The following is a 13,400-nucleotide window of genomic DNA, read 5'->3' as shown; positions in this document are numbered from 1 at the left end:
GCAAGCCGGTCCTTGCCTGCTTCCAGGGCTCCGGCACAGGTCTCCCCGAGGGAGTGATCCTGCCACGCACCCTGTCCATCCACGGACACCGGCATCCCTGGCCGAGATGCTCCCGCAGCCAAAAGCGCCCTGATGCCAAATCCCTCCAGGATGCGTGTTCCCCCCGGACTCCCGAAGGTTTTCCTCTCCGGGCCGTGCCCAGGGTGGGCTGGGGGATGAACAGCCCCTGGGCAAGTGGGGCGGGGATGGAAAAGATGAGTTTAGGGGCCATCCCTCCTGGAGCGCGCCGGGGCAATCCCCCGACCCCCTCCCTGGCCTCGCAAGCCCCCCGCCGCTGGACTGCTCGCCCCAAAGCAGGGAGCGGCACGCCGTGGCGGGGTCGGGGGGTCCCGGGACCCGGCCGACTAAGGGGGAAGGGGCTTGTGGGACCGGGGCCACCCCGGGTGGCCTCTTATGGGTCGCGCCCCGCCCAGGAGAGCTGCGGGAGGGCTCACGTGGGGGGAGCGGCGCCTATGGGGAGGCGGCGGGAGCCGGGCAGGGCGGCGGGGCCCGGCGGGGCGGCGAGCTGTCAAAGAGGCATCCCGGGAGCCGGGAGCGGGAGCAGCCCTATGTGTCCCTAAGCTGCGAGACCCCCGCGCCGGCCCCGCTCGCCATGAACACCGAGGAGCAGTATTACGCCTCGGCGCAGCTCTACAAGGAGTCGTGTGCGTTTCAGAGAGCCCAGGCGCAGGATTACAACCCCAGCCCCCCCGCCTGCCTGTACATGGGCAGGCAGCAGCAGACTCCTTACCCCAGCGCCTTGGGAGCTCTCGAGCAAGGCAGCCCGCCAGATATTTCACCTTACGAGGTGCCCCCCATCACGGAGGACGCCGGCGTCTCCCACCTCCATCACCATCACCACCATCACCCTCATCTTCCTCCTCCCCACCAGGACGCGCTGCCTTTCGCAGACGGGGCGGACACGGGGGCGATAGAGGAGCCCCGAGTGCAGGTGCCTTTCGCCTGGATGAAGTCCACCAAATCGCACGCCTGGAAGGGACAGTGGACCGGTAAGCCTCTCCGCCTCCCTCTGCCTCTGCCCCGCCACTTCTCTCCCTCTCGGCGGGCAGGAATCCTTCCCTGCACTGGCCCCGCTCCCACCGCTCGGGGGTAGCGTGAAGAGGTCCTGGAGGGTCGTTTCCCCCTCATGGTCCTTCCCCCCTGCCAGTGCCCCAAGACCCACTGCTGTGGGGCTGCAACCGTCGGGATGAACACCGGGCTGGGAGCCGGCCCTCTGGTCCCCGCCGGCGGACTCGCTGCGCCCCGCGCTGCCCAAGCCCTGAGCAATTATTAACGAATTATTTTTCACCAATTAACCGATTGTCGCCAAGTCGGGGCGACGTGCGAACGACTGTTGGGCGCTGCCGCTAGGCCGAGCAGGCGGGCTCCGCGGGGCGCGGAGACACCCGCGGGGTGGAGCGGGCGGGGAAGCGACAGGAAGGACTGCAAGGGAAGCAGCCCCTGAAACCCAGGTGCAGTCGTCTTGGCCCTCTCCGCTGCCCCTCCAGGAGCGGCGATACCCATCTCCCTTCCCGGCTCCTCCATCCCTCCGCTCCCGCTTCCCGGTGGGTTTTAGCCGCAACTGCGCTTTTCTAAGTGAAAAGCCAGGGCAGGGGAAACAATGCACAAACGAATCAGAGCTGCCAGCGAGGGGAAGAAACTCTATCTAGGCGGAAAGTTCCGCTGCCCAACAATATTTCTGTCTCTGCCCGCACAATGTTATCGTGTCCTGCGCCTTTGTCACGCCTATACGGCAAATATTATATTAATGGCTTTGTTCAAATAGACAGTTGAAAAAAGGACCGGAGTATTAACATCACCCTGAAATAGTTTGGGGATTGCATGGAGCAGAACGAAGGGTGTTCCCAGTCCCCACGGAGACGCATCCACCGAGCAGGGGAGCGGAGCGCGGCCCCACGCCGCGGACTCGTCGGCCGAGATTGTGATGGAGGGAATGAAATCAGATCGCTTTCCTCGTGTTGAATTAATTTAGGGAAAGTAAAAAAAAAAAAAGAAAAAAAAAGAAAAACAAAATAGATAAAGCCTAACTTTCAAACTACCCCTTTTCTTCTCTGACTCCTGTACCTGAGGAATGACAAAACGCGCAGCAAAACGAAAGTTTTCCCGTGAAAGCCGAAAATTCTTCTCTGCTCTTCCCTGCTCACCCGGGAGGTCCAGGCCAGGGCTGTGCCGTGCATGGGACGAGTGTGTAAGCACACGCACGCACGGGCCGTTCCTACGGCGAGCGCACGGTGCGCGCCCGGACAGCGGCAGGGGCGCAGCGCTACGCCGGGCGCCTACGCAACGCTCGTGACCGAGCCCCGGTATATTCGCACGGTACATATTGCAAACTACACAGCCTAAGGATGTGGGTTTTATGGAAAACCTTGGGATTTAGGCACCCATGGACTGTGGGGAGCTTTGCGTTGCTGTCGTTGCAGAAAGGCACGCAGAGAGGCCGCGGCCGAGCCCGGATCGGTGCCACCCGCCGTGCTCGGCTCCGGGCTCCGCCGCCCGCGGCCCTCCCCGTGGCACTAATTTATTTTACCATAACAGAATCATTTTTTCAAATCCATACACACACACGCGAGTATACATATAGGTTTAAATTGATAAGCATTTTATGCATATACATGTAGTTTAAATATATATTTTAATATATATCTACATGGGTGTATATACATAGGTTTATATTTATAAACATTTTATGTATATACATTTATTATTAACATATATGTTTTCTATATACACATAGGTTTATATTTATGAATATCATTTATATAAAACCATAGGAATAGGTGAGAGGCGATAGAACCCGCGTAGCTCTCTGTGGCTGTTCCAGCCTGTCTGTCTAAGCCGCTGTGCCCTATAGATGACACCGCCACCAAAAGCGTGCCCAGCCGGGCTCCCGGCGCTGCAAATAGGGGCAGTGAATTCCAGCGCTCATCCCAGCCCCTCTCGCTGCCGCCGCCGGTTCCGCTCGCGCCTCAGCGCCCACGCAGGACGGCGGCGGCCGCCCTGGGAATGGCGATTCCAGTGCTGCCGCTATTTCTGGGAACGAGAATTCCAAAGTTTCGCCAACGTGGAGAAACGCAAAGGCTGCGGTCGCGCTCCTGGCCCTTTTCCCACTCCCGGCTCAGCAACCGCTCCGTTGCCCTCCGCGCTGCGGTCTCGGCGGCCGGGGAAAGGGTCGAAAGCTCCGTCGGCCCGGGGCTACTCGGTGGCGACTTCCCGGGACATCCCCCGCGGCCCTTAACCTTTTGTTCCGAGAAAACTCTCCCCATTTTTTTGCGGCTTGTGCAAAGGACGGAGGGTCTCATCCGAGCCCCGTCGGGAAGAGCCGCCCGCCTGCCCGCCTTCCCTGCTCGGTGGCGGCATCGCGCTCCCCGCCGCGCCGCCTCCCCGGCACCCCACCGCCACGGCCTGTGGGCCCTCCGCTGGCGGCATGGCTTCTCCCCGGAGAGGTGAGATATTTTGAATTTTTTTAGAATTATATTCTGTTTGGTTGCTTGTGCCTGTGTGTCATATAAGAAAAGCGATTTTTTTGTTGTTACTGGTTTGTTGTTCGGTTTGGGGTTTTTTTTTGGTTGGATTATTTTATTTGGGGTTTATTCCGTTTTGATTCAGTTTGGTTTATTTTGCGTTTTATTTTGAAGCGCTTTTTCCTTTTCTTTCTTTTTTTTTTTTTTTAATTTTCCTTTTCCTTTTTTTTTTACGCGGATCCCAGCAATTGCCAGGCCCTGGATCCTTCGGAGTTTTCTGCGACACGCAAACGGTGGCGCTTGAGCGTCTCCCCCGGCTTGAGGGACGGCGTTTCCCTGAAAATCTCGACAAAATTGTTATTAAAAAATATTAAATCGTTATAAAATAAAATAGCAGCAGCAGTCCTGACAGCCGCCACCAGCACCGCCTCGCTGTGCCCTGTCGGAGGGACCCCCTGAGGCAGTCCCCTTGGTACCCAAAAAGTCGGGTGTCCCCCGCGCCGCGCAGGGGTGCGGAGACGTGGCTCCCCGTTGCCCGAGTGGGCAGCCGGGCGGGCCGGGGCTGACTCTCCCTTCTCTTCAGGTGGATCCTACGTGGTGGAGCAGGAGGAGAACAAGCGAACGAGGACGGCATACACCCGGGCGCAGCTGCTGGAGCTGGAGAAGGAGTTTCTCTTCAACAAGTACATCTCCAGGCCGCGGCGGGTGGAGCTGGCTGTCATGTTGAACTTGACAGAGAGGCACATCAAGATCTGGTTCCAGAACCGACGGATGAAGTGGAAGAAGGAAGAGGACAAAAAGCGAGGGGCGAGCAACAGCAATGACCCCGAGCAAGACTGTGTGGTGTCCTCCGGGGAGCTGCCGGGCAAGGAGGATCCCCAGCCATGTCCCCCCGGGAACCTGCCCTCGGGGGCCTCCAGAGACCTGCTCGCCCCCAGCCTCGCCCCTAGAAGGCAGCAGGACTCTCGGTGAGCCGCGGGAAGCCCCACGCCCCGGGCCGGGGAAGTGGATGGGACCGGGGAGAGGGCCGAGAGGCTGGCGCCGGCTCCCCGCCGCCGTGCCGTGCCGTGGCCGACCCTCGCCCGCCTTCCCCCGGGGAGACTCTGTGCCTCCACTCCGAAACTCCTGTCCTACGAAAATTAAATGAAAGGTATTCAGCTGCAGCAAAGGGAGGCTCGCTGAGAGCCGGAGGAGGTCGCAGTGAGCCGCTGGGATGGCCCGGCCTCACTCACCCCGGGCACCCCGCGCCGCAGCGGGCCCTCCGGGGCGGCTTCCCCCGGGGAAGGTGGATCTCGGGCGGCCACTGACGGTGTGTGCAGCCCTGGGTGCACGGAGTTGTCTGGAAACGGGAGAAGAGACGAGAGCACGCTGTCTTACCTCGGGCGGCTGCCCGGTCGGGGCGCGGGTCCCGCCGTGCGCGGCGCTGCACAAGCGCGGACGCGGAGCCGAGCACCCCAGACCTTCCCGGAGCTGGCACCCCGCCGTCCCCGTTCCTTCCAGAGGTCCCGGGGCATCGGCTCTGCAGAGGACTCCGGCAGGACTATTTCCAGTTTTTCTTCGGAAACTGGAACCTGGCTTGTTTCGTTTTCTTTTGCCTTTAGGGAAAAAAAAAAAAAAAAAAAAAAAGCCCGGGCGTCTTGTGGGCAGGATTTGTCTCCCCCGATGACCGGCTCCCGATGACCGGCACAGGTAGCCGGACCCTCCTCCGGGCTCCGCCAGTGACTGCGGAAGACGCTGCGCTGCCGCCCGCGGCTCCGCTGCCGTCGGGGCTCCGCGGCGGGTGGCGGGGGCTCCGCGGCGCGCAGAGCTGCGCTCCTACCCCCGAAGGATGGGTGCAAACCCGGGGATGCGGCAGAAAATCCGTGGGTGATCCCCGGGCAGCGAGCAGAGGCGGATCGGACTGCCAGCCGAGATCGGGACCTGTCCGAGGGGGACAGGGCTGGTGCCGGGGACATTCTCCTTTGGGGAAAAGCTCCTGCTTCTTTTCCTCCTCTCCCACAAGCTCGGACTCTGACTCGGAGAGAAGAAACCTCCCTGCAGCACCTGCTCCGGGCCCGTCGTGGCTCTCCGCATGGTTTTTCTGCGCAGACCCGGCTTTCTATCCCAGCAGAGGTTTGGGGCCGGCTGTCTCCCGAGGCGCTGCCGGGTGCCGGTGCCTTTCTTGGGGTGTCATTTTTCGGCCTGGCCCAGCATGCAGGAGCGCCTGGCTCCTCCGGGCTAGAGCGGGGCGAGAAGCCGGCCGGGCGCCTCCCTGCGCGGAGCCGGGCAGCGGGGGCTCGGCCGCCGGCCGTCCCTCCCCAGCCTGCCTTCTCTTCAGCCGCTGCCCGTCTGTCGCCAGAAACATCTTCCCCGTCGCGACAAAGGCTGGAACAGACATTTTGTGTAAGGGAAACGGTGGGAGGAAGTTCAACTAAGTGGGGAAAAATTCCCACCCGAAGTAGAAAGAGAAAATAGCAGCTAGAAGGAAGCAGGAACTGCCCGGGTTTGCCGTGAGTCAGGTGGAGCTGCCTTCTCTTCTCGACGGGGAGGCTCCGGACCTGGACCCGGCAGCAGCCACCCCTCGAGCATCCCTCGGGGACCGCCACACTCCGTCCCGGGCTGCGGGCTCGTGAGTGCCATGGGACGAGGAGGAGGAGGAGGGCCTGTCCCACCCTGGCCACAGGATGTTCCCAGACCCACGACTGAAATTGAGGGGCAGAGGAAGCCACTTGCCACAACTCGCGCTTTTTTTTTTTTTTTTTTTTTTCTCCCATCTTACATGAGACTTTTAACAATAAGGCGGAGACTTGAGCTGCAGGTGTTAATTCGTCTATTGCTTTTCTTTCCTTCGGGGGCATTAAGATGTGTGTGCAAACAGGGACGTTTCTGGTCATTTTTCCTGCAAGTTGCCTGAGAAATTTATCATTCGAGCTTGTCTATCCTTATCCATCAAAACGCAGTCAATGAGTGAGAACTTTACTAATGATTCTGTGAGCAAAATTCAAATAAAGCTGTTCTGCTTAAGCAGCAAAGCACCATAATAATTAAAGTAACATTTCTCAAACTTTTGGGGATCATAAAGCCATTTTTAAACCTCAGTATTTCCAATCGCTATTTATTAGCATCAATCTGTCACTGGAAACACGCAGTGGAACAATTTCCATGTACATTTTACGATGTCTAGCACTGAAATTGCAATTCGGGAGCTGCTATAAAAACAGATCTAACCGCAAAAAAAAAGAAGTCTATCACACAGAACACCACGATTTTCTGCTAAGAATTGTACAGCGCGTTGCCCCTGGGTAAACAGCACACACGGTGTCTGAAACATTCATTGCCTGACCTTCCTCTAGTATAACACGTTCAGTTTCGATTTTCTCCGTGCACTGCTGTAGAAACGGAGAAGTTGCAGAATTTATATGAATTGTCTGACCACGGTGCCAAGGTGTTTTTATGAGTAGAAGTAGAATCAAACCTGCATGATTTAGTTTTAACGAATAAAGTCTTTTTCTCTAAAGAATTGACTTAGTTTATGGGTTTAGCACTTTTTCTAAAAATACATTTATCTTTCTTACAACTGCAACAATGGAAAAATTAGCGTTAACTTAATCAAAACATCTCTGGGACCTTGTAGAGGTAAAAGTTTATAGTAACCTTCACCTGGCAGAGCAGCCAGCCCTACACCATGATGGGCAAAGGCAAGGCTGACATGGAGAGTTATAAGGCTGCTACAGTTCTTGTGCTGTGTCATCTCATCAAAAATCAGTTGTCCAGATACAGCCATTCTTCCCAGGAGGCACTCCCTCACCTTATGAAATAGTTTGTGATTTACATTTAATCATCTTTAACCCTAGGATAAGGTTTCCACAAGACATTCTAAAAATCCTAATTCTTAAAATCAGGGAAGAGATGAAAAATGTAAGTTGTCTTTTATTTCCTTCTCAGGCAATCCTCAAGTCCTTTAGGCATGTGTGGGAGAGGTATGTCCCCAGTAATCGTGTATTTAGCGTTAATTACTTTAAAGAAAAGCTGAGCAAGATTTAGGGCGATTTTCCCCTCCCTGGCTGCACCTGGCACAGGCACCCACAGCACCAGGAACTTTGGAGACATCAGTTCTACCCTACCTGTGGCTCCAGGGGAAGACGGTTAGGCTGCAGGTCTTGAGGTAGTTTTGCACAGGCAACACCTTTACTGCCCCTGCTTTGCTCAGATACATCCTCCAATATTGCAGTGAAATCTTCCCTCTGCTTCTGCTTTATTGAGATACCGACTGCTGTTACATGAAGGACCACAAGGCAGGGAATATTCAATGCCCTCTTCTTTCTCCAAGCAGGTCTGAGCACCTAACGTGAACAGCACAGAGCTCAGCAAACATTGGCCAGGAGCTGGAGGCTGTTGTCACACGCAGGCAGGATCGTGCCACAAAAATGAACATTGGTTTGCTGCTGTCTGAGAAGGTTCATCCCGCAGCACCTGTTGGGGCCTTGCTGCTGCCATGCTTTGGCTGAGGCTGGGGGAAGGGAAACAGGAGCTCACACCCCTCCACCCTGTGCTAACCCCTGCTTTACCTCTCACATACAGGACCACGTCCCAGGACCCTGCAGGGATGACATGAAAGGTAGGATTGGGATGCTGTGCTTGCCTCCTCCATCACAAACCCATACATTCGCCTGCATATCCCTCCCTCTGTAAATAATTACATCCATCAATCAATTCTGAAAGCAGTGGTTTAACCTGAGGTCTGAAAGTCTTTCCAGTCCGACACAGAACTCTGCTACCTCCCACGCTGCGGTTGCTGCTTCTGCATTGACCAAGGCTGAGGAGAGATGGCGCAGGCTGAGAGATGGAACATTGCTCAGAAAAGCTTCGGTGCTTTGAAGTGCAACCAGGGGTAGGATGCCAGCCTTGCAACCACCACCACAGCAGGGACTGTAGGGCTGGGCAATGACACTTACAATCTGGCAGAGTTGGCTGGGAGTTATGTGTCGTGTTTCAAGGCTTACTTTGAGAGTAGGAAGAAATGTCATTGGGCTCCCTTCACTCCTGATGGCATATAGGCTTGTTCTTATGAGAGGTTTTCACATAAGCATAGGCAGCCCATACGCACACACAAGAACACATTTGGTTTGCAATAAATTGTGGCTCAGAAAGGCAGTTCCCTCCCTGCTTTCTTCTACCTTGGACAGGGATAAGAATGACCAGATCTTCAAGGATATCTTTATAGCTGTCAGGAACGTACCTGCTGTAGCATCTAAAGAGGACAATGAAACGTGGAAACACTGCAGTGCCCGTGTTAGTAGTGGACACTACCTACTTTCATTTATCCACTACTTACTTTCATTTATCATTTATCCTCATTGCTCCTGTCCCACTGGCTTCCAGCAGCTTTTTCAATATCTTTCTGTGCACCACTGTGCCCCAGCAGCGCTTTAGCTGCGAACACTAAGAATTGTGGTGTAAAGGGGAAAGTGCACGGAGGCAAGGCTTCTCCTAGTCTCTACCCTTCTCCATCTCTTCTCTTCCCACCACTTGCTGTCCTGGTATGCATCTCCTCTATTCGCCCATGCTTCTGGGATTGCAAGGTATGCAGGGACAAATAAAACACAGAGGAAATGAGCTGAGTCCCTCTCGCTCCCCAGCGTGCCTCAGTGATGAGTCAGACCCGGCCAGCCTCATTCGTGGAGCAGGAAACTCAAACACATGGTTCCTCCACTATTAGGCCTCACACACTTGCTGCTTTGTATCAGAGTTTGTTCCAGGGACCGTTTGTTTCCAGCAGCAGCACTGCTGGAAAGAGGAGAGGCCGCAGTTGTGCTGCCTCTGATGGAGGTGCCTTTAGGTGGGACCCCATGTTCACAGGAGCCCTGATGCCTGACTCCATCCACCAGGATCTACTGGGCACAAGAGGCAAGTGCCTTGGCAAACAGGCATGTTCTTCACAGATGACTTAAAAATACATTGAGAGGGAAGAAACTTGAGAGATGAGGGTGAGCTGAACCTACAGGCCAAGAACAGCAGCATCTCAAGCAGATGTGGAGCATTCCACTTTGAAAGCATTGGCAAAGAGGGGCTTGCTGACCTTCATTTCACGACAGAGCTGGTCTGAGTATGATGAGCTGGTGCCAGTGGCAGCTTCATGTCCTCCCTGTCCCTTGACTCAGACCCAGGGGGAGAAAAGCATCTGCTTGAAGAAGCCTTGGCACAGTGTGCTTAAGATTCAGGAGTAAAACACATTCAGCAGGCATGGAAAGCAGTGGGTACGATGGATTGTGCAAGGCTGGACTTGATAGCAACTACTGGAAAAGAGTTGTTTCTACAAGTGACCATAGTGTTCTGGTGTTTTGTTTGATCAGGGACAGTGTGTGCCATTATATATTTAGCTACGCCTGTTTTGGACATTCCCTGCAGACCTCAAAACACTGAGCAGAGGCAGCCAGGGATCAGTGACTTCACTGGCATCAGAAGCAGTCAGAACCAGGAAAGGGAGCTCCCTTTGAAGAGAATGGAGGGCACCCACAGCCCATGTCAGGAGACCAAGATGTCTCAGGACCAAGGTGGAGCTAGAGGAGGGATACCAGGTCCTGGACTGTGCAGAGACCTGTGTTTGAACACCACTTCCCTGGGCCCAAACCCTTCTCTGGAGAAAAGCAAACAGTTGCCTGCTGGGAGCCTTAGCTGGGTGCGGCATTGTAGGGCTCCAGAGTGGTGTTTTGAACAGAACCCCTCCTGCAAAGGAGGCTCTACATCTCCATAGCAAGCAGTAGCAAAGCAGACCCTTTGCATCCTGGCTTTTAGCTAAACTTCAGCACATCTGCTCAGGTCTCTCTGATTAAAAAATACATGTGTCTCACTCCCTGCGAAACTTCCAGCAGTGAGACCTGATCTGTCTGGTATGCCCTCTCTCCTCTTCCGCTGCTAACCCTTTGTTGGTGAGTCAGTATTTGGCTAAGGGTGAAATGGTGTGAGGTGACATTGCTCAAGATAAGATGGCAGAATAGCAAGTCCTGTTTTTTTCAGTCCATTCTGTAAGCTGAATTTTTATCTCAAGAATGAAAATTGCCAAAAAGGGGGACGAGGGGGAACCCCCTCTACTTTGAAGGCATCAAATCCTTTACCCTGGAATGAATGTGGTAAAACTAGTTGTTAAAGTCACAGCTGGCTCCTGGAGTTGTGATTGGAAACCTGCTCACAGCTGCACCCTCTGCTGCCACATCATCAATGGTTTGGTTATATTCATCCCATGGACCTTGTTAGTGGGATAGTTTCACTTCAAATACAAAGATGTACATCTGATGGCAGGTGTCCAAGACAGCATTTTGAGCTGCCCGTGAATTAGGTGGAGATAAAGACAGAGAAAAGGACCATAGACTCACGACCCTTACGTGGGAATGAAGGGGATTTCTTAGGAGCACCCCCAGAAGGAACAAAAAGAGAATGGAAACTGGAACCACTGAGTTTTCTACTCCATCCTTCTGCCCAAAGCAGGATCACTCCAGACATACTGTTCTACCCACTTCACTAAGACCTACAAAGCTGCAAATTTCCCAAACTTCTTTTGTTCCAGCACATCACTATTCCTACCATGAGTGCGTTTTCCTAACATCCAACCAGTCTCGCAATTATCATCTCCTATGGTTTCTTGTCCTATGGACAAGGAGAAGACAGTATATTTCCCTTCTGTTCATAAAAGCTTCCCGAGAAGCCAAAGGACAAGATTTTGACAAGAAAAGGAATTTCCTAAGCTCTGGCATCAAAAAGCTTATTAGAGACTATTAAAGACATCGACAAGAGCAGTTTCCCCAGAGCTCAAAAAGCAGAAGCTGTAGATGGTGGGCCTAGGAGACTAGTAGAGGAACAGTACTCTGAGTGGGGATGGAAGGCAACACTGTCAATGCTTGGACAGGCAGAAGGATGAGCTGGCAGCTGAGAGCAGGAGGGGTCAGAGGAAAGGTAAGTGGAGGCTGAAGCAGCTTGGTTTGTTATGGAGAGAAGCCAGAGGGAGGCATTAATGGAGAAAGGTGAAGAAAAAGGTAACTGATGCGGTGCCAAGACCTCAACAGCTACAGGATTATGATGCCAATGAGGTCATTAGCTGGGAATGCTGCTCTGCTTCTAGGGAACAAGCTATGATACAGAAACCAGGTGTTCTGTGTGTTTTACTTAACTGTTAACTGCAGCTTGCACCTTCCCTGTGGAAGCATAATTCCCTCTTGTGATGTGACAGAGTTTGCACGGCTGCCTCCATATTCCTCCTGGTCCATACACTAAGGGAAAGTGTCAGGATTCCAGCAGAGATTTCGATTTCTTGCAGTTTCTCTGCACTGGTGTTTATTTGCTATTAGATGTGGGGTTGTTCTAACTGTCCCTGGTCAGTACAGATCAGGTACACACAGTCCAGCTTGTCCAAGGCTGTAAAATAAAGCTATTTTTGGCAAAACATCTCATAGAGCTGCCTCACAGTTCCTGGGAAAAATCATCCCAATTGCTTTAGATGCAGGCACTGGAAATTGTCAGGAAAACTGCAAAGATGTGGGAGATAAAAATCCATTTGGGGTGGCAGATTTATGTCCTGCTCCAGCAACATCCCATTAGCTCCTATGCCTGCTTTTATTCCATCCTTTCAGCTTGGCCTTGAGAAGTGAGGTAAGCCACACACCAGTACTGCTTATGGAAGGTCTGAACAATCCTGCCCTCCCAGCAGAGTCCCAGTGATTAGATGACAGAGGGTTGGGAGCAGTAATGGCTTGTTGGAAAATTTTTGCTTCCCCATGGCAGGGGGGTTGGAACTAGATGATGTTTGAGGTCCCTTTCAACCCAAACCATTCTATGATTCTAAATGTGGCCACTAGATACATCAGGACTTCATTCTTCACTGGTTGTAAACCTGCAAATGCTGGAGAGAGTGAGGCTCAGGACGAGGACACGTTAAGGTCAGGACCAAGGAAGAAGCAAGCTGGCACCTGCAGGCCATCCAGCATCAAGCTGGGGAAGTCAGACTGAGGGAGATGCGATGTTTCTTCTGCATGCTTGAGCAATGCCAGGCTGGCTCTGTTCTTGGTTATGGAGCCTGGAGAGGGAGATGAAGGAGGATGCAGCAGGAGCTAAAAGTCAGCCAGGGAGAGAGCAACTGGACAGACAGCACATATCTCCATATGGCACAGGGAAGGAGCTGGTGTTAGAAGCCAGGAGAGCAGCAGAGAGGAAGGGGAGAGGGACAATTTGCTTTCAAGCTCCCTCTCTCCTTCAGGAGAGTAACTGTCAGGCAAGGGCAGAGCTGGAGAGCACCGATGGATGGGGAGGAGCCAGAAAGGCGACACATCCCAGCACGAGGGTGCAGTGGCACATCACATCAATCCGAAGTGCTGGTGCTCACTCACTGCCTGCTGTTCCTGTAGCAAACATGAAGCAGCTGGACGAGACAGCTCAGCTCAGCCATCCAACAAAATCTTCAGCGCCCTGCAAACAGTGCTGTCTCTTCCGTTTTCAGAAGCAGCTCACCCTGCACTGGCTGTGACACAAAGCTGTGTCTGCACTGGCTGTGACACAAAGCAAGAGCTGGGTGCTCCCGCAGAATCTGGGGGCCAGGAAGAAGTGGGTCAGGAGGCAGAGGAGAGCAACCCATGGGGCCATGGATGCAGCCCAGCTGCTGGAACTGTGGGGAGAGGGAGTAAAACCTGTGGGAGGTGATTGTACCTGACAGCTTGTGGAGTGCATGGAGGGCACTTCTGTTCCTCTAACCCCTCCGAACCCCACTGCTGGGTGTTAGTCACACTTCTGGCCCAGACAGACTTCTGCTTTGGGATGAAGTCATATGAGGGAATAAGAGATGGGTGAAAGGCTCAGGTATCCTTAGAGCTCTCTCTGGAAAGTAAGATCAGGGAAGGGGGATGTTCACTGCAC

General features: G+C 53.8%; 1 protein-coding gene across 1 annotated transcript; it reads left to right on the top strand.

Annotated features, from left to right (window-relative positions):
* Positions 1-652: 652 nt before the first annotated feature.
* Positions 653-4,493, top strand: PDX1 (pancreatic and duodenal homeobox 1). Its single transcript, XM_086613078.1, has 2 exons — positions 653-1,049; positions 4,105-4,493. Exons 1-2 carry the CDS (start codon positions 653-655, stop codon positions 4,491-4,493), a joined length of 786 nt encoding a protein of 261 aa, XP_086469204.1.
* The last annotated feature ends 8,907 nt before the right edge of the window (positions 4,494-13,400 follow it).

Source organism: Tauraco erythrolophus, chromosome 1 (genome assembly GCF_009769465.1).
Source record: "Tauraco erythrolophus isolate bTauEry1 chromosome 1, bTauEry1.pri, whole genome shotgun sequence".
In the NCBI taxonomy this organism is placed as follows: domain Eukaryota; kingdom Metazoa; phylum Chordata; class Aves; order Musophagiformes; family Musophagidae; genus Tauraco; species Tauraco erythrolophus.
This window is presented reverse-complemented; position numbering and strand designations above follow the sequence as displayed.

Coding starts and splice junctions, on each gene's coding strand:
- PDX1 (XM_086613078.1), top strand. CDS start 653: ATGAACACCGAGGAGCAGTATTACGCCTCGGCGCAGCTCTACAAGGAG. Junction 1,050..4,104: donor CTGGAAGGGACAGTGGACCG/GTAAGCCTCTCC, acceptor CCTTCTCTTCAG/GTGGATCCTACGTGGTGGAG.